The sequence below is a fragment of the Bubalus bubalis genome, chromosome 10, assembly GCF_019923935.1.
Source record: "Bubalus bubalis isolate 160015118507 breed Murrah chromosome 10, NDDB_SH_1, whole genome shotgun sequence".
Taxonomy (NCBI): Eukaryota; Metazoa; Chordata; class Mammalia; order Artiodactyla; family Bovidae; genus Bubalus; species Bubalus bubalis.
Window position 1 is genome coordinate 94,696,977 of NC_059166.1, and position 27,362 is coordinate 94,724,338.

Sequence of the window (27,362 nt, forward strand, 5' to 3'; positions counted from 1 at the left end):
CTAGAAACCAGTGTAGGATTTCATCATGTCATTTGGCTCATTCAAAAGCTTTTTATGCTGTTCTAAGAATAGCTGTGATAATGCAACCCCCACTTTGATCGCTTTGACCCAGTTTGTCATATTTGTGTAATAGCACTTACTGGGTTGCATCTTGATGTCACTCTTTATTTACTCATGGAAATGTGGGCTCTTCTAGGTCAAGGGCTCCAGCTTATGCAGCAGAGTTTTTATGTCCTCAGTGTGAACACACTCTTACTTGAGAGTGAGTCATTGTTGATGTCTCTAAAGACTAAGTGAGGTTTATCTAGAGAGTCAGTTCTCTGGGCTAGTAAACTGCTCCATTTATATAAGATACCCCCTGGTTGACTTTTAAGAGTAGGCTAAGGCAGGACCATCTGTAATTCTGTGACTCAACCAAAATGGCTGCCCAGGGAAATCGTCTTGGATAGATGGAAGGAGAATGACAGGGATGCATGGAAAACTCCAAACAACATGAGGAAACGGATGTCCCAGCGCTGTGGGGAGACAGGACTCCAACAGGTAGGTCACGAGTAGAAAAGCAATGGAAAGCAAATGGGTGGTGGAGTTTGCCTAGCTCGCATCTCCTTAACGAAACCCTTCAGTGAGCTGAGGGAGGCAGAAGAGGAAAGAATTTTTTTTTTTTTTTTTTGAGGTGGGGCAAGGGGAACAAAAAAATACATAAGAAGAAACACTGTTTATTTTGCAGTGAAACAAAAAGTTAGTTTATTTAAAAATTAAAGAAATGTCGAGGAAGCAAAACTACTTCATGCTAGATACCATGGCTCATTAGGACTTTTAGATCCTCTGTCCCTGAAAATCCTTGAGTTTGGGCTGGACCGTCCTGAGTGGGTGGGGTGGGGACTCACTCTTGACCTGCTCAGGTTCTGGGAGAAGGTGGGTATGTCTGACACGGGACTGATAGAAATCTCTCTCTCCAGATCTGTGTTCCTTGTAACTTGCACTCAACTTGTTTTTAGAGCATAAGATGTCACTGATTTCCAAGAATATTCTGCTCAACTAGTACTGTTACCATAGAGTTTAGGAAGAAATAAGACCTGGGGCTTGAGATTTTATCAGGCTCTCTAGCCAACAAGTGCAGAGAGCTCACAAGTGTTGAGTAAATTAGCCGTGCAACGTTGAAGTTACAAGTTACTTCATTTTCTGTGCCTCAGTTGTCTCACCTCTAAAGTGGAAATAATGTTAGTCTTACCTTATAATGTCACGAACACTAAATGTTATCAGGCTTCAAGTACTTTCAGTAGAGGGGAACACGTGGTGAAATATTAACTCAATGACAATGACTCAATATTAACATCAATGACAATGATGATGGGAATAATGATGGTTCTCCTGAACCAGGTGCAAGACTCTGCTTGTATTCCAATTTAATTCTCTAAACAACTATTTGGGGGTAACTATTTTCAACTTGTTTTGCAGTTAAGGCAACAGAGCGACAGACATATTAACTAATTTGCTGGAGGACATCTAACTGAAGTGTGTCAGAACAAACGGAGATTCAGAACAAGGTTGACTGGGCACCGGGGCCCGTGTGAACCCCCACATCCCTACTTTGCTCTAAAAGCTTCCACTGTATTCCTATAGCAGTTCTCAAAGTTTCCACTGTGTCCTTATAGCAGCTTGCCTGTGAACTTCTCCACATCCTGATTTTTTTTTCTTTTCAGCAAATGTTCCCTTGCTAGTCCCTCCTTCAGTATAACCTCGTTAGCTTTGGGGACACACCCCTGACTAGGCCTGGCCTTACTGGGCGGCATCTCCCCACCCCTTCCCTCTGCTTTGGCTTAAAGTAGCACCAGATGCCTCTGGTCCACTCCCTTTGCTTTTAGCCCTCACAAGGGCAGGAGGGACCAAGGCTGGCCTGGAACTCAGCCCTGGGGTGGCACTGAAGGGGTCTTGGGGGAGTATCGACTCCCCTACAGTCCCATCTTCACTGGGACTGTTGACAACGAAGGAAAGCCAATTGGGAAAATGAAGAGCTTATGGTAAGAGTTTGAGATGGAGAACAGTGGCGGGGAGACTGGACTGGGGGTGCTCAGAGTCAGGGGTCTGTGTTTTTACAGTAGTGTTAACAGGGGAGGAGAAGAGTGGGGGGAGGGGAGAGGCGAGAGGAGGGAGATGGAGAGATAGACCAGAGAGCAAGAAAAGAGCGAAAACGAGAGAGAAGAGAGACAGCCGCCGAAATGGAGAGGCAGAGAAAGATAAAAGAACGCAGAGACAGAGATAGAGGTGTAGAAACAGCAAGACGTGTAGGTATGGAGAAAGCAAGGCAGGAAAAACCAGTCATCTCGTGATCATTTTAGAATAGGAGTTGGGAAATTGAGAATTCATTAATTCTCTCAATTGAATTTAATAAAGAAAATGGAAAAAAATAAACTAGGCTGAGGACCAGTCACCTGCATTCATCTGGTGTGCCACTTTTAAAATAGTGACATAGTCCCCACCTGGAAGGACTCCTGTTTGAGACATTTTTCTTCTCTCCTCTTTAGGAAAATTCCGGTTCTCTTCTTTGTATGCAGTTTCCTGGGGACCTGGGCATCAGTGACTGTCAAGCGTCGCCCAAGTAAGAGGTCCCAGTTTCTCGATTTCAAAATACTACCTGTTCCCTGAAAGGACTAGGCAGGTCTGTGGCTGAGCGAGGCAGCCAGGGTCCTTCCTTCACACCCTCCTTCAATCCTGCTTTGGCTGTGGGTGTATTTTATGGCCGTGTTCAGTGCTGCATATGGAGAAGTCCTGGCTGTGACCACAGTTGGGCAGGAAGCCTAACCTGTGTCTAGCCCAGCACCTACCTGGTTCTGTTAGATGGATGGGTGGATGGATGAATAGATAGAAGCCAATAATCTGAGGTCAGATGAGGTGTAAAGAGTATGTTTGACGGACTGAAATTGCAGGCCAAAGCTATGTAACTGGAAAATGCTTTTTCTGAAATCTAGGAAGTGTCTGTCACCAGGTGAGTCTCAGAGGGCACTGGGTTTGGACAGTTACAAGAAGGCTTTTGTGTTGTTGAAAAAAGTGGCCCTCCCTACAATCTTTTACTTGCTAAGAAGCACCAAATTTCATTCTAGGATTTTTCATCCTCCTTGTGATTGAGGGTTTAATTCGCATGATTTCTTTTTTTTTTTAATTTTATTTTATTTTTAAACTTTACATAATTGTATTAGTTTTGCCAAATATCAAAATGAATCCGCCACAGGTATACATGTGTTCCCCATCCTGAACCCTCCTCCCTCCTCCCTCCCCATACCATCCCTCTGGGTTGTCCCAGTGCACCAGCCCCAAGCATCCAGTATCGTGCATCGAACCTGGACTGGCAACTCGTTTCATACATGATATTTTACATGTTTCAATGCCATTCTCCCAAATCTTCCCACCCTCTCCCTCTCTCTCAGAGTCCATAAGACTGTTCTATTTCTTTTCTTCTCCTCACTACTCTCCCCCATTCTAAGATGCTGGTAATATTCTAGTTGGAACACTTATTTGATCTCTTAGAAGAAATTTATGAAATCAAGTACATTCTCTCTATTTATGTAGGCTTAGGGAATCCTGAGAAATTCTCAGCTCCTTCCTCTACTTGACAAAGACTCTTAAGAACTCCACTCTTCAGAAGTACCATTGAATTGGCTCTGGATTCTCTTGGGATCTCTAAAATTTGTGGTGCTTAAAGCAATATATTCTAGCCCAAACCAAATAGGGTTCTGACACTGTGCCATTCAGAACATCATGCAGATGTGGTTCCAAAAAGAACAAATTCCAAACTTCCCCAAAGGGAACATGTTATTAAAGCAACTTTATGTCTTCAACCCAGGATGGGTTGAATATGAATAAGTTATAACCACAGAGTTGTAGAGTTAAAGCCAAATATACTACTAGTCATGAAGCTGTTTAGTATAATATTGCACTTTAAATAGTTGCTCAGCTCTTATTATTATTGGTATATTCCTATGATCTCTGTAGGGGTTGAGGGAAGATGACATGCTATCTCCTTTGCAGGGTTCCCTGTTAATTCAAATTCCAATGGTGAAAATGAACTCTGTCCAAAGGTCAGGATTGGACAAGATGATTTACCAGGTGAGTAGCAGTGTATCATATTGACAATGCATGCTTTCTATGAATCTACCTGATACATCTTTTATTTGGAAAGGCTCTGGAGAGGAATGAAACTAGTCTCATTTCACTTTTATCTTGTGTTCCCTTTCTGTAGGATTTGACTTGATTTCTCAGTTCCAGATAGATAAAGCAGCATCCAGAAAGGCTATCCAGAGGGTAGTTGGATCAACTGCCTTACAGGTGGCTTACAAGTTGGGAAATAATGTAGACTTCAGGATTCCAACCAGGTAATATAAAAAAAAATACTTGATTTAGTTATTAGCTTCAAACACAGTTTAAAAAATGAAAATCTATCCCATGTTAGAGAGTCTTTCCCAGCTCAATATTTCTTGGATCATGATTTTATTTAAAGATGAAGGAATTTATTTACCTACCTATCTTTAGTGCCCAAATATGTGAATGCTTTTCATGTTTTCAGTGTGTAATTTACTTTCCATTCCAGGAAAAAAAATCACTGAGACTATTATACATTGATTCAGGACATGTTCTTATTACTTTGCTCTCTGTTTTTCTATAATTTGTCTGGTTTTTGCCTGAAAGGACCCTCTGTGAAAAGTGCCAGGGGTTAAGCATAAATTTAACTAGAAACCACCCAGTGGTTAGAAGGCTCACAATGGAGCTGTTCAAGTATCCCGGTGCTGAAATAGATCCACACATCCAATGCTTGGCTCCTGGCAGGACCCAGACAAAACTAAAACTAGAATAATGATAAGGGAAACAATGGCAGTGATAATACTTTAAAAAATCCTGTGTCTCCTTCTTTGGAGCTAAGCTTTTTCTTATTTAAATCATTTATAACCAAGATGTTTTAATGCATGTGTAGGTATTGAGTCATGACATTGTTATGAATGAGCTTCAGGGTTTTCAGCTTTATATCACCTAAATACCTTAAACGTGATGTTGATGCTGAATGAATGTTTTAGGTAAAAAATGTCGTTAAGATTTCTTTAGTACATGAACAAGAAAATTAAGACATCGATAGAAATTAAGATGTAAAGGTAAATAATGACTAATTAGAAGAGCAAAAGAATATCATAGAAATGCTAAGTGTTAATAATAATGAAAATTTTGGTAAAATTAAAATATTCTGATATAGTTCCAGATTGCATATAGAAATTCATGTTTTGAACATGTTATATTTTATAAAACAATAATAGTACACTGTATAAGCTCTTTTTCTAGATTTACTAATCAACATTAAATAGCATCCTTATTACAATTTTGTGGTGGGGACATTTTTATCCATATTTTATGGAAGAGCAAACTGAGGCCAGAAAGTTGAAGTTGCTTGCATAACTTGTCACAGGGTGAGGAGGTGCTGAGAGGATTGAAATCCAGACAGAATTGATTCAGTGGCTGTGCCTTTAACCACTACCCAATAGTAACCCTGGAAACCAGTTGCCTTTGGAAAGATTAACATTTGGATTTTTCATATATTTTCTTTTCATGTACAGAAGAGCTGGATGTATTCTTAAATAAGTTTAGAATACTCTGATTTTTATTTCTTTAATAAAATAATTGAACATGACACCAGATCCTTAATGCTGACCTTTCTTCTCTAAATTTAAGGTACTGTCTGGACTGTCATTAACTCTAAGTTCAGAGGTGGAGGCCACGCAGCCTTCCTTCCTCCCCCTTGTCTTTCTTGTTTTTCTTTAAGCACCAAAAGTGGTCACGAAATATTTTTCATAGGCTACAACTAATGTCCCATAGTCTCTATCATTCTGACTCCCTGTCCCCACAAAGACTAAAGGCTCTTGTTTTACTTATTAAGGAAGAAGGAGGAAGGAAGTAGAAGAAGAGAGTAGGAGGAAAAAAAAAAAAAAGGGAAGGAGGAGAACCAGGGCTGAGATGGATGGAGCCCCTTGGGCAAGTTGCTTAAACTGTCTTTGACCCAGTTCCCACAGGTTAGAATTAGGAATAATACTAGCAATGCCACCGGTTGCCATGAAGAGTGAATATTGCTAAACTGAGAGGGCTCCAGGAGAGCCGGGTGCACAGGGGCATTGGTGAAGTGTTTGCTGTAATAGTGGAGAGCACTAGAGGGCAGAGGTGCTGATGCGGCCTTTTCCTTAGTGGACTCTTTCTTTTTGAGTTGCCCTGCACCAACCAAATGAAGTCGCTCAGTTGTGTCTGACTCTTTGTGACCCCATGGACTTAGCCTACCAGGCTCCTCCGTCCATGGGATTTTCCAGGCAATAGTACTGGAGTGGGTTGCCATTTCCTTCTCCAGGGGATCTTCCCAACCCAGGGATTGAACCCAGGTCTCCCGAATTGTAGGCAGATGCTTTACCATCTGAGCCACCAGGGAAGTCCAAGCAGTCCTGCTTTAAAAAGGCAGAAACTGGAATTGTTCTCAAACCATGCATGCAGTAGACCATCTTGACTTTTAAGGGGATTTCTGTGCTGGAGAATATAGGCTGATCTTCATGGGAGGAAGACTATAGCACATGGAGCTAACATGATAGAATCATAATTTGTGGTTATTTATCTTTCCATTTTTTAAAAATATTCATGACCACATAATTTTGATGCTTTTAATTCTTTATTTTAGGCATAAGAGTTTTACATTCTCATCTCGTGCTTCAGATATGTTGTGTTTGCAGCAACAAATACAATTTTTAGCTTTTCATGGGTTAAGGTCATAAACAAATGTTCCATGGTCCAAGGACTTCTTATCTTTTATTCAAACTGTATGATTCTCCTCTTAAGATATTCTGTACAGATTGTAACATAATGAAATTAATCATTTGTAGATTCAGCCTCTTTTAAATTATGTATGCTGTCGAGTTTACTTATCGATGTGCATAGCATATTTTTAAGAACAGAATCTTAAGTATCCAAAAAAGACAATAGGACTAACTGTTCTATGAATTAGGCTTGTGAGAACTTTAAATGGTCTTAGGTATATACAAGTACATGTACGTATATAACCAATCTGAACACTAAAAGGAATTTTCTCTTCTCATCATGTTTCTCCTCTTACCTTTTAATGCATTAACTTAGTTTGAAAGATTAATAACATGACAATCTTGATTATATTGTATACACACATATTATATTCACATATATGGAGAGAGAGAGAGTTGGATACTCTTGACTTAATATGTCCATAAATGAATTGTTTTCTAGTGACCCCAACCACCTCCCATTTAAAAAAAAAGAAAACAACTTGACATGACCAAGTCAGAAGTAAATGAAGACATTTTATCATATCCTACCTTCAACATAATCTCTTTGCTTATTTAGCAGGAAAAATTTGATGAAGCACAAATTGGGAGACATCCCTCAGTTAACCTCCTAATGTCTTTGCAAAGGAGTCATGTGAAGAAGTTACTGTGGCCTCTAGAATCAAAACAAATAGAGCTGTTTTCTTTGATGAAATTCTACGGCCTTCCCCAGTACATCTTTAAACAAATAATAGGTGACACATAAAGTTTTTTAAAAGCCTAGGAAGTCAATGGTTTAAGTAAGAGGAGACAAAGCATTAGGGTCTATCCTTTTTCTTGGGAAACCTCACACCTCAACAACTATTTTTAACTACCTGTCCCAATTCTTTAAGTATCCAGTTAAATTCACATCAATTATTGAAAAGAATACTCAAAAGACTATATCTGTTATTTAAATTGCAAAATTGCCAAATTTCACCATTGAATAAAACTTTAAAAATGTATCTCCTAGTTCTAAATTAATTTAGTTGGTTAAATGAGATGTATAATGTTCTGTAAGGTTTTATAATTACACAGTAGGCAGTATCTTAAACTGTCATTAGTGAACCTCTTAGTTTAGAGGGCTCTCTGGAATAGGTATAGTCGAAAAATCTTAAGGGAAATAACTTACATTAAAAAATATTGAAATATGTATGTTAAACATCCCCATCTGGGGAAAATAGGATAGTAAATAGTTGCTGTATATGTTTTTTCCTCTTTAGCTCCAAAGTGAATCTTTTTAAATGTACATGTTTAAACCTCCCATGCACATGACAGATATAAAATATATGTAGAGAATTGAAAGGTTTTCAAAGAGAATAATAAGCATCACCAGTGACCAGTTAAAAATAAAAGCTGCAAAGGAAACCCACCCAGTCTTATGAATAAAAGCCAGTCATGTTAGAAAACAATGGCTAAAAGAAGTACTTGGATGATAAGAGTACTCAAAAGAAAATTTTCCATTTTTTGTTAGTTTTGTAAACCTAACAAAACAATGACATTTGTTGACCTAGTTGGCCCATTTTATTGAAGATTTGCAAAAATATTTGAAATGAAAGAAGTTATATGTTTGCTTATGCTATAATAAAGATGATAAAATTTTATAGCTAAAGACAGAAAATCATAGCAAGTTGAATATTTTCACTTATAGCTAAATATTCCTGGAACTGACATATGTTTTGGTTTAGGAATTTCTGACCCCAGCAATATGTCTTAATGTAACTGGCATTGCACATATGGCAACACAATGCATTTATATGTGTTGGGGCTTTCCAGGTGGCTCAATGGGAAAACAATCTGCCTGCAATGCAGAGACCTGGGTTTGATCCCTGGGTTGGAAAGATTCCCCCAGAGAAGGAACTGGCAACCCACTCCAGTATTCTTGCCTGGAAATCCCATGGACAAAAGAGCCTGGCAGGCTACCGTCCATGGGGTTGCAGGAGTCAGACATGATTAAATGACCATGACCATCACCATATTAGTTTGTAATAAATAAACCACTATCCACTTAAATATTTCTTCTTATCTTTTCTTCTTTACACAGAAAGTTAAAAGTGAAAATGAAGTTGCTTAGTGATGTCCGACTCTTTGCGACCCCATGGACTGTAGCCTACCAGGCTCCTCTGTCCGTGGGATTTTCCAGTACCGAAAAATAATACTGGAGTGGATTGCCACTTCCTTCTCCAGGGGATCTTCCCAACACAGGGATCGAACCCCAGTCTCCCACATTGTAGACAGACTCTTTACTGTCTGAGCCACTTGGAAGGCTTCTTTACACAGAAGAGGACTATAAATTGGAGTATGATCTGAAGGAAGGTTATCTGAGGCTTTGGGTCCTGGTCCATAACTGTTTTAAGCAATGTCAAACAAAATTAATTGGTATCTAGTTTTCCTAAACTTCCCTGGTGGCTCAGATGATAAGGCGTCTGCCTACAATGCAGGAGACCTGGGTTCAATCCCTGGGTTGGGAAGATCCTCTGGAAAAGGAAATGACAACCCACTCCAGTACTCTTGCCTGGAAAATCCCATGGACGGAGGAGCATGGTAGGCTATAGTCCATGGGGTTGCAAAGAGTCGGACATGACTGAGCGACTTCACTTTTCCTAAGATTTATCCTTCGCTTAATAATTTCTCTATGCTTATGAGGAGGAAAGTAGAATGATACAACCTTGAAGATAGAGATGTGAAGGTGATATTTACATTTACTAGGTCCTGATTTTTAAAAGTGTGGTCTTCAGCCTTGAGCCACTTGGTTTCAAGAGAAGACCACCTAAGTAGCTGATGCTGCTCCAGACGGCTGCCTCCAAAGATGAGGAGGATGCAGGAGGGACACTGACATCTTATTGCTGCCACTTAAAGCAGTAAATTAGGAAGGGGCCACCGTTTTAACTGGCAGATTGGGGAACAACTGGGTTGCAATAGAGAAGTAAGAACTGGTCACATTTACCTTGTCCCATGTCCACTGACAAGCAACCAGCTGTCACTTTAACTTCATACTTTGAAGATCCTGGAAAAGACAAACATGCTCAGTGTGAAGGGACTGATCTCACATCTGCAAGTGACCGATCCTCAAAATGCTTATGTGAGTCTAGGTTATATTTAGGGAGGAGAAGATCCAAACAGTCATGAAAATAACAAATAATCTTAACATGTTACATCAAAATAAAATTTTAAGAATCTGCTTTAATTAAACATGTAAATTGGTAGAGCTGATTTGGACTTCAAATGTTCTCTTCTGTCATTTGTGGAAGAAAGTGGCCAAGAACTTTGCAAGAATGTGTTTTTTGGCAGAATGTGTTTTTGAGGTGGGATTGCTGAACAGTAGCTCTTTAGGTAGCATAAATAGTAACACTGTTGAAATTATGTGGCATTTGGGGACCTTCCTTAGCTATGAGGGAGTTTTTTATTTAATGTGTATTTTAAGATGGAACTTTAATGCACATGAATGGACTTCAGTAAAGGTCTTTATGAACAGTCATAAAAGAACAGCTAGCACATGGGTTTCACACTGCGATGTTTCCATAGGTCTAGAATCTAAAATAGCATAATTAGGAAATATGGTAATACACCTGAATACAAAAAACAAGAGTTATATTTACTGTCTTACAATTTTACTCAGGCATTTATATCCCAATGGGCTGCCTGAAGAATACTCCTTTCTAACCACTTTTCGGATGACTGGAAGCACACTTGAAAAGCACTGGAGCATTTGGCAGATTCAGGATTCCTCAGGGAAGGAGCAAGTTGGCGTGAAGATTAATGGCCAAACAAAATCTGTTTCATTTTCATACAAGGGGCTGGATGGAAGTCTCCAAACTGCAGCCTTTTCGAATTTGCCCTCCTTGTTCGATTCCCAGTGGCATAAGATCATGATTGGCGTGGAAAGGAGCAGTGCGACTCTTTTCGTTGACTGCAACAGGATTGAGTCCTTACCTATAAAGCCAAGAGGTCCAATCGATGTCGATGGCTTTGCTGTGCTGGGAAAACTTGTGGATAATCCTCAAGTTTCTGTTCCGGTAAGTATACAGCCATACGCTAAGGGAGATTAAGATGAATCCAGAATGGTGAAAATTAAGACCTCAGCATCTTTAAAAATCACCCAGGTATCTTAAACAATGGGCAGTTATTCACTTTTAAAAGGTTTTTCAATCAGTTTTTTAAAACGTCTTTAGTGCCTCTTTTGAGCGTAGCATGGAATGGGGAAGCAGAGCCAGTTGAGTAGACAGCTCCTGGTCCCGAGTAGCTGAAAGCCTACTTGGAAGATGCTACATGACCACCTGGAGCACCCAGAATCCTTTGAGGCAACCTGCAAAAACCCACACTGGTGTGATACATATTATGTATAAATAACCAATGGCCATATTCAAAGTAAGGTTAAGATGAATGGTAAATTTAGTTAATCAAGAATCCCATTCTTCTCAGAAGCAATGGAGCTTGACATGGAAGGATTTGAATTGGTAAAAGAAGAGGAGAAAGTGCATTCTAGCTGAGAGCAAAAGAATGAAAGGAAAAAGAGATAGAAAGGAAATAAACCATGTTCACAGATCAGGAGCCTGGATGGTTTGGATGAAGTGTACATGTAAAAATGTGAGTATGTGTGTGAGGGGACGTAGAGGGGCAGAGGTAGTAATTGCAGCATGTGAAAGGTGAGGTTAGGAAGTCATATGGTATCTGACCCAGAAGATGTAGAAATGATGTAGATGGCACTGGTAAGTTGCTTCAGTCGTGTCCGACTCTGCGACCACATAGACGGCAGCCCACCAGGCTCCCCTGTCACTGGGATTCTCCAGGCAAGAACACTGGAGTGGGTTGCTATTTCCTTCTCCAGTAGATGGCACAATATTTCTTTATTTAGAAGTGGTCAAGTCTTGCTTGACATATTATGAAAGCAAAGGATTTTAGAGCTCTGTGATTTTGCCATAGAGACCTATGGACATAAAGATAAGGGATTACATAAGCACACGTAAACTTGTGCCAACTAGTACCATATAGTTCTATCATTTTGAATTGTTAAACTTGCACTGAGTTATCCTTTAAAAGGATATTATATAATATTACAGAAATTTAAAAACTAAATCTTACAGGGCAAGTGATCTTCTGGAAAAAACTAAAGAATTTAGAGCTCAATAAATAAGTGCTTGATCCTCTACACTCTCTGCTCTCTCTCTGGTACAGAGTTGTTAAATTCAAGTCACAGAACTCATATCATGGAGTGCAGCAGGGGTGACACAATGATTCTGAATGGTTCCTGCACGCTTCTCCAAAGAAAGAAAGGTTAGCGGGCATCTCAGTAATGGAATTACTCAAATAACCTATTTTCAAGGGAAGAATTGTGATTAGTGTGAAGGGTAGTGTGAAATGTCTATATTCTGTGATGGACAGGAAGCAATTTATAACTGCCACATTACCGCTCTGGCTTGTAGACACTCGAGCAAGTATTTCTCGAGCTAATGAGTTATCACACCTCAAGTGGCTGGGTTAGAAAGCCAATGGGACCACCGGTGTGCCCTCTTGAAATTTTGTGCAGCAAGATCTTTGCAATGGCACTGGAGTGGTTTTCAGACAACACAGCCTCTGCCATGTTTGTGTCACTTCTGGACCATGAGTGAGGGGAAGGGAAGGAGACTTTAGAGTACATTTTCACTGTGATGAATATCAATTGGGCACTTGTATAATTGATTTAATTCACTGTTCTTCAAAAATATGTCATTATTATAATTCTGAAATCTACATGCTGCTGCTGTTCCTGAGTCACTTCAGTTGTGTTCGACTCTGTGCGACCCCATAGACAGCAGTCCACCAGGCTCCCTCATCCCTGGGATTGTCCAGGCAAGAACACTGGAGTGGGTTGCCATTTCCTTCTCCAATGCATGAAAGTGAAAAGTGAAAGTGAAGTCGCTCAGTCGTGTCCGACCCTCAGCGACCCCATGGACTGCAGCCTACCAGGCTCCTCTGTCCATGGGATTTTCCAGGCAAGAGTACTGGAGTGGGGTGCCATTGCCTTCTCCAAATCTACATGCTAGGAATCTACATGCTAGGAAGCTGTTAAGCTGTCTAATGGCCATAGCAGTAAAGTCGTAGTATTATTAATTATGTTATAGTCTAGCCAGTCACAGCTAACTGTGGGTTATCTGCCAAGTATAGTCTCACATCATGGTGGAGAACAGTTAGGACCAGTTATCTTTGATTTTATTCTGCCATGTGCAGGAATGCAATGAAATATCTGGCAGCTGGAGTTACGTTTGCCTTTGGTCCACCAAGGAGCTTTTCAGAATCAGCACACTGTCCATGTTAAAAGTGTTTGCAACAGGCATGAGCAATTTTTTCCTTTCATACTGAATTCTGACTCCATCACAAGGAAACACAAAAGAGACTTGAGCCTAAAGTCTCATTAAAGTTCCGTATTTGATGATGTGGTGCAGTGACTAAAATAGATCAAGGTTATAGGCCCTCCAAACCCTACTTACACCCAAGGATAGGCAGTGACAATGTCAACTTCAAAAGTGAAAGTGAAAGTGAAGTCGCTCAGTCGTGTCCGACTCTTTGCAACCCCATGGACTGTAGCCTACCAGCTCCTCCGTCCATGGAATTTTCCAGGCGAGAATACTGGAGTGGGTTGCCATTTTCTTCTCCAGGGGATCTTCCTGACCCAGGGATCAAACCTGGGTCTCCTGCATTGCAGGCAGACAGTTTACTATCTGAGCCACCTGGGAAGCCCAAAGTTGTCACCAAAATGTATTCCTCAATTTTTACCCTGTATAAGACAAAGAAGTAGAAGATTCTACATAAGTAAACCCTATTTATGCCTTTTTAGCATCTTAATACCCCTAATATACCAATTTAAAGTTTTAAAAGTGCTTTTTTTTCTCTCTCATTAACTTACTTTATCCTTTCAATAATTTCATAAGATAGCAAGCACAGATAGGATTAGCTCCATTTTTTCAGTTGAAGACACAATCTCATGTAGATTTCTTGGCTTGTGACAAACATCTAGCCTTCCCTATTTTCTCTGTGCCAACTAACTTCCCTTTGAGAAAAATAGAAATATGTGTAACCACATATCGTTCTTTATAAAGGATATCATCATTTTCATTTTGGAAGGTATTTGTGATTTGCATAAGTTTTTAGAATCTTCTTTGCAGGACAAATAAGATTCTTTTCTAAAAGAAGGAAGTTCACACAGTGGAAACATGTCCTCAGACATCGGTCACACTCGTGCTCACTTAGTGAACTCTCACTGTGTGCCTCTATACTGGGTGCACGGGCTGCAAGCCACAGGTCTCCTTCTCCCAGGTCCTGGGGGATGAGTGGCTGAGACGGGTGAGCAATGATAATGGAACCCGACTAGGACCAGGAAAGTGGATGAAGGGACAGTTTCCTCATTCACATCAGGGCAGGCAGGCATAGGAGTGAAGTCCAGGGCTGTTTCCTAGGGGAGGGGCCTGTGAGAGGAATTCAGGGGTGAACAGACTTATCCAGGATGAGATAAATCCAGTGTTCTAGGGAAAGGGACTCTCACATGGGAATTCCCATATTTATGAACTCTCCTCTTTTCTAGCTTCATTGATTTCCCCGCACTCCTCCTCACTCTTCTAGACTAAGAAGAGTCAAATACTCATGTGAGTCTCCAGACAAACCCAAATGCCCATGAGTTGTCCCTACACTCTTGTTTTTAGTTTGTGGTCTGTGATCTGCTCCCTTTAGCTGTAATCTGAAGTTGCTGGCAGTTACTGGTCCCTTGGAAGACTTACAGTGGTGAATGATGCTATCTGAGTATTCTGAGGGGTAGGAGACATGAACTGCTGGGGCACTTCCCTCTGGATTGGAGACAGCAAATATTCAGTATTACTTGTGAGAAATTTTAAATTAAAGTGAAATGTGCCAATAGCACAAAAGTGACAAGTTGCAGAGTATTTTTCCATTTTTCTTCATGAAATTGGATTCCTTCTAATCTTTGACACTCTACATGAATACTTTTTTCAGGATCAGCACTTGCTTTTCTTTAGAAAAGCAAACATTCCTTCTAAAGGTATTAATTGATGTCAAAAGGTAGCCCTCGGAACTGCATAATGAAAATGCAGTGGAAAATGACATTTGATGGAGCGCTGACGCTAAGAGACTCATTTATATTGCTCTTGTTTGTGATTTCTCCCAATCTAGCCCAACTTTTGTCTCTTTCTCTTTTCTAAATTGGAAAAGGGAACCAATTTAAGGAGGTTTCAAGACAGCTGCTCACATGCACTACAACTCAAACGCCTTCACATCATTCATGGTTATTTAGTGGGCTCAGAGCGTTTATATTTTTCCCAATGTACTGCTATAATACATGGTTAGTTTGATTTCATAGCAATAAATTCCATATTTTCTATTTGCCTTTGTGCCCATATTTTAGGTTGGTGCCATTTATTTCTCTGCAAAGCTCAGTTTCCTGGCATCATACCATAAAAACATGTGATTTTATGGCAGGTTCTTTACTGTTTCTTGTCAGCAAGATTGCCCAGGAGAGTTATTTGGCACAGCTCTATTAGAAAACAAAGTTAGCCTTTCTACCTTTTCAGGATATGCACTAGGGGTTTGGGCTTATTTGAAAGCCCAAATGATGAAAGCCCAAAGGATGAAAGTATATATGGCTTTATAAATACATGATTCAAATCCTTTATCTTATGCATGTTTTGAATAAACCAATGCAGAAAACATGATTAATCAGACAGATACAATGCTTTTAAAAGTATATTTCAAATGGGTTGCACTATGTTACTTTTGTTAAATTCAGAGAAAATATGATTAGCAAAACTCGTGATGCAGAAGCCACATCCTTCTCTCTACCCCACAGAATTAAATCATACTAACTTCCCAACTGTAAAAACAAACAGAGCTTCATGAATGATAACATGGGAAAGATAAACTATGAGGTTGTGATTAATATCATTTCTGGTGTTTGAAAATATTATAGGAAAGTTATGTTTTTAGTGATTTAAGAAATGCATGATATCTACTGTACAAAATATCTAAGCTATTAAGTTTTATTATTATGTTGCTTTTGACAGGTACTTTTTAAAAATCCTCTTTCAATTGAAAGTATTAAATACAAGAGAAATGATACTGTTACCTGTACATGTCCATCAGTTCAGTTCAGTCGAGTCGCTCAGTCGTGTCCGACTCTTTGCGACCCCATGGACTGCAGCACGCCAGGCCTCCCTGTCCATCAGCAACTTCCAGAGTCCACCCAAACTCATGTCCATTGAGTCAGTGATGCCATCCAGCCACCTCATTCTCTGTCGTTCCCTTCTCCTCCCACCTTCAATCTTTTCAAACATCAGGGTCTTTTCAAACGAGTCAGCTCTTCGCATCAGGTGGCCAAAGTATTGGAGTTTCAGCTTCAACATCAAAATACTTTTTATAACTCTTTGGTGTTGTGATTTGATGAGAATATTTTTGAATGCTGTCAAGTTTTTCGAGATAAAGCCTGCTACACTGTAGACCACATTAACAACATCAGCTAGATTTTCCACTAGGTGGCAATGAAACAAGAGGAACACACAGAAAAAAGAGCTGCTTGCAGAGGAGAAGCCATGATGGGCACAGATGCTAAGGATAACTAGAGTAAAACCTAAATGATGGACAAACTTGCTTTCAATGGAAAATTGAAAATATGAAAATTTTTACTGGCCTCAGCTATGCCCAGACTGTTGCAACTGAAAACAATCAGTGTTATTAGTATTTCTATTTTTCTTAAAATGTATACAGGCTAAGAACATACAGAAATCTTTGTCATGTCTTCCGGGTGGCTAGAAGGCAAGAGATTAATTCAATGGCATTTTTACTTCCCTTCATGTCAGTCTCTGTGTGGTTAGTTTCTTAGGTTACAACATGGTTTCCATAGAATCCTGGTCTTTCAAAGATATACAAAACTAAGTCTATGACTAAGTCTATGTAGTTCAAACCTCTCAGTTTATACATGAAGGACTTGAAACCCAGACAGGGGAAGAGGCTTTCCCTAAGCTGTAATCAAACCAGAAGGCAAATACTATCAATTCTTTCTTTATTTTTTATCAATATCTATGTGCACATTTAATATTCAACAACTACTTATTAAACATCTGCTAAGTTATAGGCAGAAATTGAAGCTACAGTGGTGCTTGCACTCATCCTAGGGAGAGGAGACAGAGATAGGTGAGTAAATGCGTAGATTTATATTATTACCAGGTGGTCATAAATGCTATGGAGAAAAAAGAAGAAAATTGGAGTGCTTGGAGAGAGGACCTCCTTGAGGGAAAAAAAACACAAACAAAACATTTAGTAGAAACCTGAAGGAGCTGGGGGAGTGAGCATATATATGTGATCTAGGGGAGGAGGATTTCAAGAAGAGAGAATGAGTTAAAAACCTGGTGTTGGTGTTGTCCTCTGTGTCTGAAGCAAGCCTGGACACCAGCGTGTCTGGGATGAGATGGAGAGAAGCCTGTCCTGAGGCTAGAGAGGGACCAGACACGAGAGTGGGGAGCAGGTCAACACGCTGGCTTTCTGGCCACGAGTGAGATGGAGAGCTGGCAGATGATTTCAAATAGATAAACAATGTGTTTTCTTCTTTTTAAAACATCTCTTTGGCTGAATTTTGACAACGTATTGTAGGGGGAGAAAAGGACAGGGCATTTAGGGGCTTCTTAGGAGGAGATCCTTTTTTTGAAGTATAGTTGATTTGCAATATTGCATTAGTTTCAAGGATGCAGTAGAATGAGTCAGTCTTTTTTGAGATAGTCTTTTTTCCTCTATAGGTTATTATGAGATGTTGGATGTAATTCCCTGTGCTATACAGTAAATCCTTGTTGCTTATCTACTTTATGTATAGTAGTTTGTGGGCTTCCCTGATAGCTCAGTTGGTAAAGAATCCACCCACAATGCAAGAGACCCCAGTTTGATTCCTGGGTTGGGGAGATTCGCTGGAGAAGGGACAGGCTACCCGCTCCAGTATTCTGGCCTGGAGAATTCCATGGACTGTATAGTCCATGGGGTTGCAAAGACTTGGACACAACTGAGCAACTTTCACTTTCACTTGTATTAGTTTTTAGATTCCACATAAAAGCTATATTTGTCTTTCTCTGTCTGACTTACTTCTAAAAGCATAACATTCTGTAGGCCCATCCACGTTGATGCAAATGCAAAATTTCATTCTTTTTTTGTGGCTAATATTCTATTGCGTGTATGTGTGTACCACATCTTCTTAAGCCAATTGTCTGTTGATGGGCACTTGAATTGTTTCCACATCTTGGCTATTGTAAATAGAGCTGCTAGGAACATTGGCTTTACATTTTTTCTGGGTATATACCCAGGATTGGGATTGCTGGATCATATGGTAGGTCTATTTTTGCTTTTTTCAAAGGAAACTCCATACTGTTTTCCTTAGTGATTGAGCCACTTTACATTCCTACCAACAATGTAGGAGAATTCTCTTTTCTGTACACCCTCTTCAGCATATATTACTTGTAGACTTTTTGGTTGGTGATGGTCATTCTGACCAGTGTGAAGTGATATCTAATTGCAGTTTTGATTTGCATTTCCCTAATAATTAGTGGCATTGAGCATCTTTTCCTGTGCCTGTTGGCCATCTGTGTGTTTTCTTTGGGAAAATGTCAGAAGACCTAAGTAGACCAACTCATTTTTTGATTGAATTGCTTGTTTTTTCCATATTGTGTTACATGAACTGTTTGTTTATTTTGGATATTAATCTCTTGTAAGTTGCAGTCTTTGCCAATGTTCTTTCCCAATTTCTAGTTTGTCTTTTCATTTTATGTTGGTGGTTTTCTTTCTGTGCAAAAGCTTGTAAGTTTGATTAGGTCCCACTTGTTTTCTTTTGCCTTTATTTCTTTTGCCTTGGGAGGCTGATCTAAGCAAATATTGTTATGATTTTTGTCAAATAATATTTTGCTTATTTTCTCTTCTAGAGAAACCATGTTATGGTTTCAGGTATTATATTTAGGTCTTTAAGCTTTCTTAAGTTTTTTTGTATATGGTATGAGGGAATATTCTAATTTCATTGATGCTTATGTGGCTGTCCAACTTTCCCAGCACTGCTTGTTGAAAATACTGTGCTTTCTCCACCGCATTCTTACATTCTTTGTTGTAGATTAACAGCTTACTGACTGGTTTATTTCCAGGCTCACTATTCTGTTACACTGAGCTATGTGTTTGTCTTTGGGTCAATACAACACTGTTTTGATTACTGTAGCTTTGTAATATAGTCTGAAGTCTGGATGGGTTATATCTCCAAATTCTCAAGATTGACTTAGCAATTCTGTGTCTTTTATGGTTCCATATAAAATTTAGGATTATTTGTTTTAGTTCCATGAACAATGTCATGGGTATTTTGATAGGGATTGCATTAAACCTGTGGATTGCTTTGGGTAGTATGGCTATTTTAACAATATTAATTCTTCCAATCCAAGAGCTTGGGATATCTTTCCATTTCTTTGTATCACCTTCAATTTCCTTATCAGTGTTTTATAATTTTAAGAGTATAGCTCTTTCACCTTCTTGGTTTAAGTTTATTCTTGGGTATTTTTTCTTTTGATGCAATTTTAAACAGGATTTTTTTTACTTCCTCTTTCAGACATTTTATTATTAATGTAAAAAACAAAAGATTTCTGTATATTAATTTATATCCTGTTATCTTGCTGAATTCATTTCTTAACTCTAATAGATCTTGTGTAGAGACTTTAGGGTTCTCTATACAGAGTATCCAGAGAAGGCAATGGCACCCCACTCCAGTATTCTTGCCTGGAAAATCCCATGGACGGAGGAGCCTGGTAGGCTGCAGTCCATGAGGTCGCTAAGAGTCGGACACGACTGAGCGACTTCACTTTGACTTTTCACTTCATGCATTGGAGAAGGAAATGGCAACCCACTCCAGTGTTCTTGCCTGGAGAATCCCAGGGATGGGGGAGCCTGGTGGGCTGCCATCTATGGGGTCACACAGAGTCGGACACGACTGAAGTGACTTAGCAGCAGCAGCAGCATACAGAGTATCATGTCCTCTGCAGCTAGTGACAGTTTTGCTTCTTCCTTTCCTATTCAGATACTTTTATTTCTTTTTCTAGTCTGATTGCTGTGGCTAGGGCTTCCAGTAATATGTTGAATAGAAGTCATAAGAGTGGTCATCCTTGACTTGCTCCTGAATTCAATAGGAAAGCTTTCAACTTTGCACTTTTGAGTATTATGTTGGCTGTGAGCTTGTCATAAATGGCCTTTATTATGTTGAGATATGTTCCCTCTGTACCAAATTTGAAACACATTTTTTTTCATGAATGGATGCTTAATTTTGTCAAATGCCTTTTCTGCTTCTATTGAGATGATTGTGTTATTTTAATCCTTTGTTTTGTTACTGTGGTGCATTGCATTGATTGATTTGTGTATGTTGACCCATCCTTGTGACCCTAGAACGAATCCAACTTGATCATGGCATATGATTCTTTTTATGTATTGTTGGACTTGATTTTTTAATATTTTGTTGAGGAAAACAAAATATTTTGTTTTTGTATACATATTCATCAAAAAATGGCCTGTAATTTCCTTTTTTGGTAGCATCTTTATCTGGTTTTGTATCAGGGTGATGGTGGCCTCATAGAATGAGTTTGGGAGTGCTCTCTCCTCTTCAATTTCTTGAAACAGTTTGAGAAGGTATAAGTTCTTCTCTGTATGTTTGGTAGAGTTCCCCACTGAAGCCATCTGGTCTTGTATTTTTGTTTGCTTGGAGTATTTTATTATTATAGATTCTATTTCACTTCTAGTGATAGATCTGTTCAAATGATCTGTTTCTTCTTGACCTAGTCTTGTCAGGCTTTATGTTTTTAGAACTTGTCCATTTCTTCTAGGTTCAATTTTTTGGTAATAACTGTTCATAGAATACTCTTACAACTTTTAGAATTTCTGTGTTATTGGTTGTTATGTCTCCTTTTTCATTTCTTTTTTGTTTAATTATGTCTTCTCTCTTTTCTTCTTTGTGAGCCTGGTTAGAGATTTGTCAATTGTGTTTGTTAAGAGGAGCTGTTAAGAGACTAGTACAATAGTTCTGGCAGGGATGGTCTGGGTTAGAACAAGCCTGTAGTGATGGAGGTGGTGCAAAGTCATCAGATCCTGATATAATATTTTTGGAGTAAAGCAAATGAAATTTTATGTGTAAGAGAGAAGGAATCATGCACGATTCCAATATTTTTGGTGTAATTGGAAGCATAGAGTCTCCATTTATAGAGACATAAAAAACTGTGGGGGAAGAGCAGGTGTCAGTGAGAATATCAGGTGTTGATTTGGAATATCTGTTTGATAAGGAGATTGATACCTTAGTGAAGATGCTGAGCAGGTAGTTAGATATGTTCTGGAGTTCAAGAGATAGGTCCAGCAGGGAATAGAACTCTGGGGGCTGTAAGTATATATGTATTTAAAGCCATGGACCAAATGAGAGTTGAGTGTAATAGAGAGACTCTAAAGTTGAGGCCCAAAACGACCAACATTTAGAATTTACTGAGGTGAGGATGATTCTGTCAAGAGCCCAATACGAGCAGCCCCTGGTGGAGGAGACAGCCAGGATGTTGTGGTACTTGGAAAGTTGGTGGAAAATAGTATTCCAGGGAGAATAGAAAGGTCAACTCATTCAAATGCTGTAGATGGGACAAATAAGATGAGGACTTACAGTTAACCACTGGATTTAGAAACCAATGGAGCTGATCTTGAGGAAAGATCCACTGGAGTATTGGGAGTGAAAGCCCAGTCAGAAAGGGTTGAAGAGAGAATGGAAGGGAGAGGAATTGGAAGCAATGAACATGGACCACTCTTTTGAGCTCTGTATGAAGGGGAGCAGGAAACAAGATGGTAGCTGAAGGGGCATGTAGCACAAAAGGAGGATACGCAGGACACCTCGCCAGAACTCAGAGTGCAACTCTTCTTGTTACTCTGCTACGGTAACCACCTTAGGCCTCAAAGGACCAGCATTTATTACCACATCATCTTCCTCAAATGCCCTTCTATGGCAATCCACTCCAGTACTATTGCCTGAAAAATCCCAAGGACAGAGGGGCCTTGCAGGCTACAGTCCATGGGGTCGCAAAGAGTCGGACGCGACTGAGTGACTTCACTTCCCTCATCTCATCCCTATAGCAAAAAATCTTTGATGACAATCCTGTAATTATCTACTCAATAATATTCAAATTATTTTCCTTAGAATTCAAGGGGGAAAATTCTTTGCTACAGCGAGTCTGTCCCTTCTCTCTGCGTAACTTTCCTTGTGCCTAATTATTGTCACCTCCTTCACCTTCCTGATCTCTGCTTAGGAAAACCTTACATGCCCTTTAGGTCCCTACTCAAGTATTCCAGATTATATGACCCCCCGCCTTGTTGATGGCTTTAGCCAGAAATATATCTTTCTCATCTTTGTATTTATTGTCAAAGCGCTTTTCAGCTTAGTTAGTGTCCTATAGACTAAATGTTTTTGTGTCTTCCATAGTGAAGAATGTGAAGCATATGAATGTGTTATATGAAGATATGTTGAGTTAAAAATGAGCAAATGTAAAACATATTTAACCACATTCCAGCACTATGTCTGGAACTGCACGGCCTAATCTACATAGACTTAGGGGGATTTTCGATTTCGTGGCAACTCAGAGCCTCCTGCTCAGTTGCCAGGAAGCTTCACCCCTTATGATGGCAGAAACCAGTATTTCTTCATTAACTAAAAAGCAGCATGAAATCTGTGAATTTAAGTAATTTTTTTAAACCTTTTTTGTACTGTCTAGAAGGCAATGGCACCCCCACTCCAGTACTCTTGCCTGGAAAATTCCATGGACAGAGGAGCCTGGTACGCTGCAGTCCATGGGGTCGCGAAGAGTCAGACACGACTGAGCGACTTCACTTTCACTTTTCACTTTCATGCATTGGAGAAGGAAATGGCAACCCACTCCAGTGTTTTTGCCTGGAGAATCCCAGGGACAGGGGAACCTGGTGGGCTGCTGTCTATGGGGTCGCACAGAGTCGGACACGACTGAAGCGACTTAGCAGCAGCAGCAGCAGCAGACAAATGAAACATATCTCATGTTTAAGAATTTATCTTTGAAGAGCTAGGTTTTAGGCATTGTATATAAAATTCAATAATTCAGTTTGCAAAAAAAATTAAGCCTTGTTCCATTCTCCTTAATATTGAGCTAAGTCCCATAGTTTGTCATTAGAATTCTCTTTCAGGAGGAAAAGATAGTTGTCTGCTATTAGTTTTTATTTAATTTTTATGAAAGGCCTAAGTACTTTATTAATATTTATTGATAGCCTAGAAAAATAAGTAAAAATCTCTAGCCCTAATAAGAGTTAAGAGTTGGGGCCAAAATTCCATGTTTTAATGTGTTGTCCTCTGGACCCTACTCTAGCTTAGGGAATCGAATTACACCTTTTATGGAAAAGAATTGGGTAATGATGAATTTGGGCTGGTGTAAGGTAGCTTACACTCACACAACTATTTTTCTTGAAACAATGCAGAAAAATTTTATGTTGAGAAGGATAGGTTGGCCTAGGGCACTTTATGTTCTGCTTAAGAGATTTATAAAAAACATTTTACTTTTTATTTCTCTTCTAGAATTTTTTCTCAAGTGTCCCATACTGTAATTCCATTGTGGAAAGGAAAATATCTGTGGTTTGTCTAGAATATTTCTTTAGTGCTTGGCTTCTACTGGGACTTCAAAAGTAAAAGACTAAATTAAAATATTTATCACACATATTTCATCCATGGGTATTCAAAGAGAAGAATGATTGCAGGTTTGAAAATGAGATGTGTGGAAATCAACGTTTTAGATGTATAATGAAAGTGACTTTTACCAGGACATTCTGCCAATCCGCCTTCAAAATAATTAACATGGAAATTGGAATTAATATTGCATGCCCCCAAACAGTTATTGTATAGTGCGTAGGTGGTGGTTATGTGGAAGCAGAGATGTGTTCAGAAACCTCTGACCTGGCTGGCACTCTGTCACAACCCGCCTGTATTCACAGATGAATTCCATTTCATTCCCTTTTATCCTGCATCACAACTGCCCCAGGCATACTTACACAGCTGTACCCATTTATCCAGAGAGGATTACACTTCTGAGAAAATAGCTTAATGAATTATTTTGCATTTGCAAGAAGTAACTTAAATGAACTATCTGTACAACGGATATAGGTTTCCTGGTTAATCATATAATTAAACTTTCTCAAGGTGTTTAAGGTATGAATTCTTTTTGAGAATCAAAATATCACACGCATACAGTGAATGCCAGTTTGGTATCAATTTCCCAAGGACTTAGTGAATAACATTGATGAGTGGTCTCTTCTATTCTGAGAGTTAGGGATGGGGAGACACCTTTTCTTATTTTGGTAAAATACTTATCTGGTCATTAAGGAAGAAAAATCACGTTTCTTATATGTCATATTTTGTCATACACGTGAATATGTAACTGCATATAGAAGCAGCCGCTAATTTGAGGAGCAACAGCAGAAATTTTGTTTCTGGATATATTTCTATAAGAAGCATGCAAATAGGGAATTCTTTCGTCTTATGGAAATTTCTTAGTCTAGTTCTGAAGTTTTCTAGTACCTGTTGGAAACAAATTCATGCAGTTTATATTTCTAGATCTGTCTTTTCTATTCATCTTTAATGCAAATGTTCAATCACTAAGTGCTGGGGTTACCTGCTTGAAAAATCATACTTCATTCTGGAGATAGGATGTGTTCTTCCGGGAGGCTGACCTTATTTTCAAGTCAGGCACATTTGGAATTCCAGTTCTGACATTTACTAGCTATGTGACCTGTGGCAAATGATTTAACCTCTCTGAGCCCCTTTACCCATATATGACTGGCCTCCAAGAGCTGCTGGAGGTGGTGCCTCGTGTTTAGCAATTATTAAGGGAAAGGCTGGTCCATTCTTTCTTTTATCTTCCTTTTAAAGCTTCCACTGCAGTTTAGAACAGAACCAAAATAAAATCCCTCCCAAGCAAATGACTATTCTTATTAAAAATAAAGTGTTTAATTAAAGTGATTCCTTAGCTGCAGGATACTGTGTGGTTTGGAACGCAGTTCCTTTGTAGGATGTCAATATGCTATTGTAAAATAATTCACATCAAGAATACATAACTGTGTATACTGATCTGTCATCGTTTTCATACAATTTGTAGATACCTTTCCATCTCAAAATATGTCTTGATTTAGCTTTCTTTTCATCCCAATTAATTCATTTTCCTAGTTGTCCACATTTTCTGGAGAAAAGGCATGGGAGGGTTGAGGGAAACAAGAAAAACAGGAAGAGGAGAACTCCAGGGCAATTAGAATCATATGAGAAGGGGCATCAGCGTGGGAACGTCAAAGCTTCATGTCTTATTTTCACCCCTTTATAAAATGCAAAGCCTCCTTTTGTTTAACTTTCCCTTCCTCTGTGGGTAGAAGGGAAGGGAGTTCATCTTTCATTCTTTTCAAACTTCCCTTGGGTACACCAATCTTTTTATACCTTCTCGCCTGAGGCTTTCAGATTCAGACCTGGCCATTCTTCCTTTTTTCTATTTCTTTCCTATCCTACTTTTCTCTCTCCCTTAGCACCTGCTAAAATGTAAGAAGCTGTCAGGACACCTGACTTTTAGTTGTCTAGGAAATTTATCTCTCCTCAACCAATGAAAATGTAAGTATTATGCAAAGTTCAAGTATTTTTTATTTTCTTGTTTTTTCTCTGAGTCTTAGATTTCTCTCATTCCTCCCACTTCTAGATCTTATTTGCATTTTAGGCAGAGACACCCCATGGCCAATATCTATCATGTATATTCTCCCAGGGACCAAGTTCCCTTTTTCTATTTCATTCCTGGTGCCACCTCTTTGCTGTCTGCTTCTAATCTTTTCCTGAGTGAAATCTTATTGAATATGTCCTCTGTGAAGTTCAGTAGGCCTCGGTTCCCATCCAGACTCTGACATTTATTGGCTTGTGCCTAGAACAGTTATGGCTTCTCTCTGAGACTCAGTTTAATAGAATCTACCTCTTGATGGTTGTGGTGGGAACAGAAATAGGAAGTAAATATCCCTGGTGGGTTTCCTGCCTAGGGCTCTGCTGGAGCAATGCAGAGCTAAGTCATCTACATCCAATGATGGGAGAAACGTGGGAAGGATTTCCAGCCCATTCCTCCTGGAAAAACTGTATTCAAGGAACAAGAGTCCTAGTCCGCTGAGATGAATTGATGACCTGACTCAACAGTTGGACCACATTTACCATCGCATCTCCCTTTTAAATGACCCACTTCTGTTCTCCAAAGAGACCTAACTGACTGGCTGCTGTCTTTCTCCAGTTTGAACTTCAATGGATGCTGATCCATTGTGACCCCCTGAGACCCAGGAGAGAAACTTGCAATGAGCTGCCAGCCAGGATCACGGTGAGTCCCTAGACTACCTGCAAAGGCCACTTGGCAGCCAGCTTACCTCTCTACACCGCCGCAAACTCTCCCCGTCCTCACTGTTTGTCTGAGTCCAGGCTTTTGCTGCACAGGCCAGATATTGAAGAAGCGCGGGTCCCACCCACAGTCTGACGGGTAGAAACCACTTGCACGGGGGAGGAGGGCGGCGGAAGGGGTATGGACCCAGCTTGGGTGGCTTACGACCCTCCCCAGCCCCCGGACCCCTCACCCCTCAGCCTCTCTCCAGGAAAATGCCCGTCGACTACTCAAGCCCTCGGTGGCACACAGGCCACCTGAGAAGACTCTGGGAACCTCGAGAGGTCCCCAGGGGCGGGTGGGGCGGAGGCGGGGAAAGGGTTAAGGGGGACTGTTGTCATTCTATCCGTCCTCTGGACCGCCAGCTCTCCTCCAATCCCCGGGACCCTCTCCGGGGCCGTTCATAAACAGGAGGAACTCACGCCTCCTGGGCCGGCGCCCCCTCGCATCCCCGGCTCCCGGGGGCGCTCTTGGCGGGGACAAGCGCCACTGCGCGCTCGGCGGGCATGGCTTGGGCGGCGTCGCGCCACGGGGCCCTCGGGCTACGACTGCTGCTGTCGGGGCTCTGCTTGTGCGCGGCTCAAGTAAGTTGTGCGCGGGTTTAGGGGGGCAGCCTTCTCACTGTCTCCCCCCTCTTCTCTTCTTTCCTCCAGACCATCGACCAGGTAAGCCCGGGGCAAGAAGCCCTGGCGTTTTCCAAGTGCTCGCAGGGCGAGGCGGGGGTGCCTCCGTCGGGGAAAGCGCGCGGAGATGCGGAGCATCCCGCGGGCCGCGCGGCTCCGTGCATCCTCGGGCCATGCATCTGCAGCGAGCAACGTGGGAGGCGGGGGCCCGAGGGGACACCCCGAGGTTCCGAGAACGGGCGCCCCCTCACCGACCGGGCCCCACACTGCAGGCTCGGGCCGCAGAGGCCCGAGGAGGATGGAGGCCGGGGCTTTAATTTTCAGCCGTGCTTCCCTCCTCCCTCCGTCCCCTCCCCGCCCCTGGTCCCGGGCGGCCCGGCCCGGGAGAGGCGTGATACCAGGCAAGCCCGTATCCC

General features: G+C 40.5%; 1 protein-coding gene across 1 annotated transcript in view; it reads left to right on the forward strand.

The window, feature by feature from the left end:
* Positions 1-492: 492 nt before the first annotated feature.
* COL9A1 (collagen type IX alpha 1 chain) overlaps positions 493-27,362 on the forward strand; it is a 90,449-nt gene continuing 63,579 nt past the window's right edge. Inside the window, exons 1-8 of the mRNA XM_044924570.2 lie at positions 493-540; positions 1,492-1,547; positions 2,526-2,599; positions 4,027-4,104; positions 4,238-4,370; positions 10,471-10,867; positions 26,183-26,266; positions 26,731-26,907. Coding sequence (XP_044780505.2) covers positions 493-540; positions 1,492-1,547; positions 2,526-2,599; positions 4,027-4,104; positions 4,238-4,370; positions 10,471-10,867; positions 26,183-26,266; positions 26,731-26,907 — 1,047 coding nt within the window. The remainder of the gene's footprint in view (positions 541-1,491; positions 1,548-2,525; positions 2,600-4,026; positions 4,105-4,237; positions 4,371-10,470; positions 10,868-26,182; positions 26,267-26,730; positions 26,908-27,362) is intronic.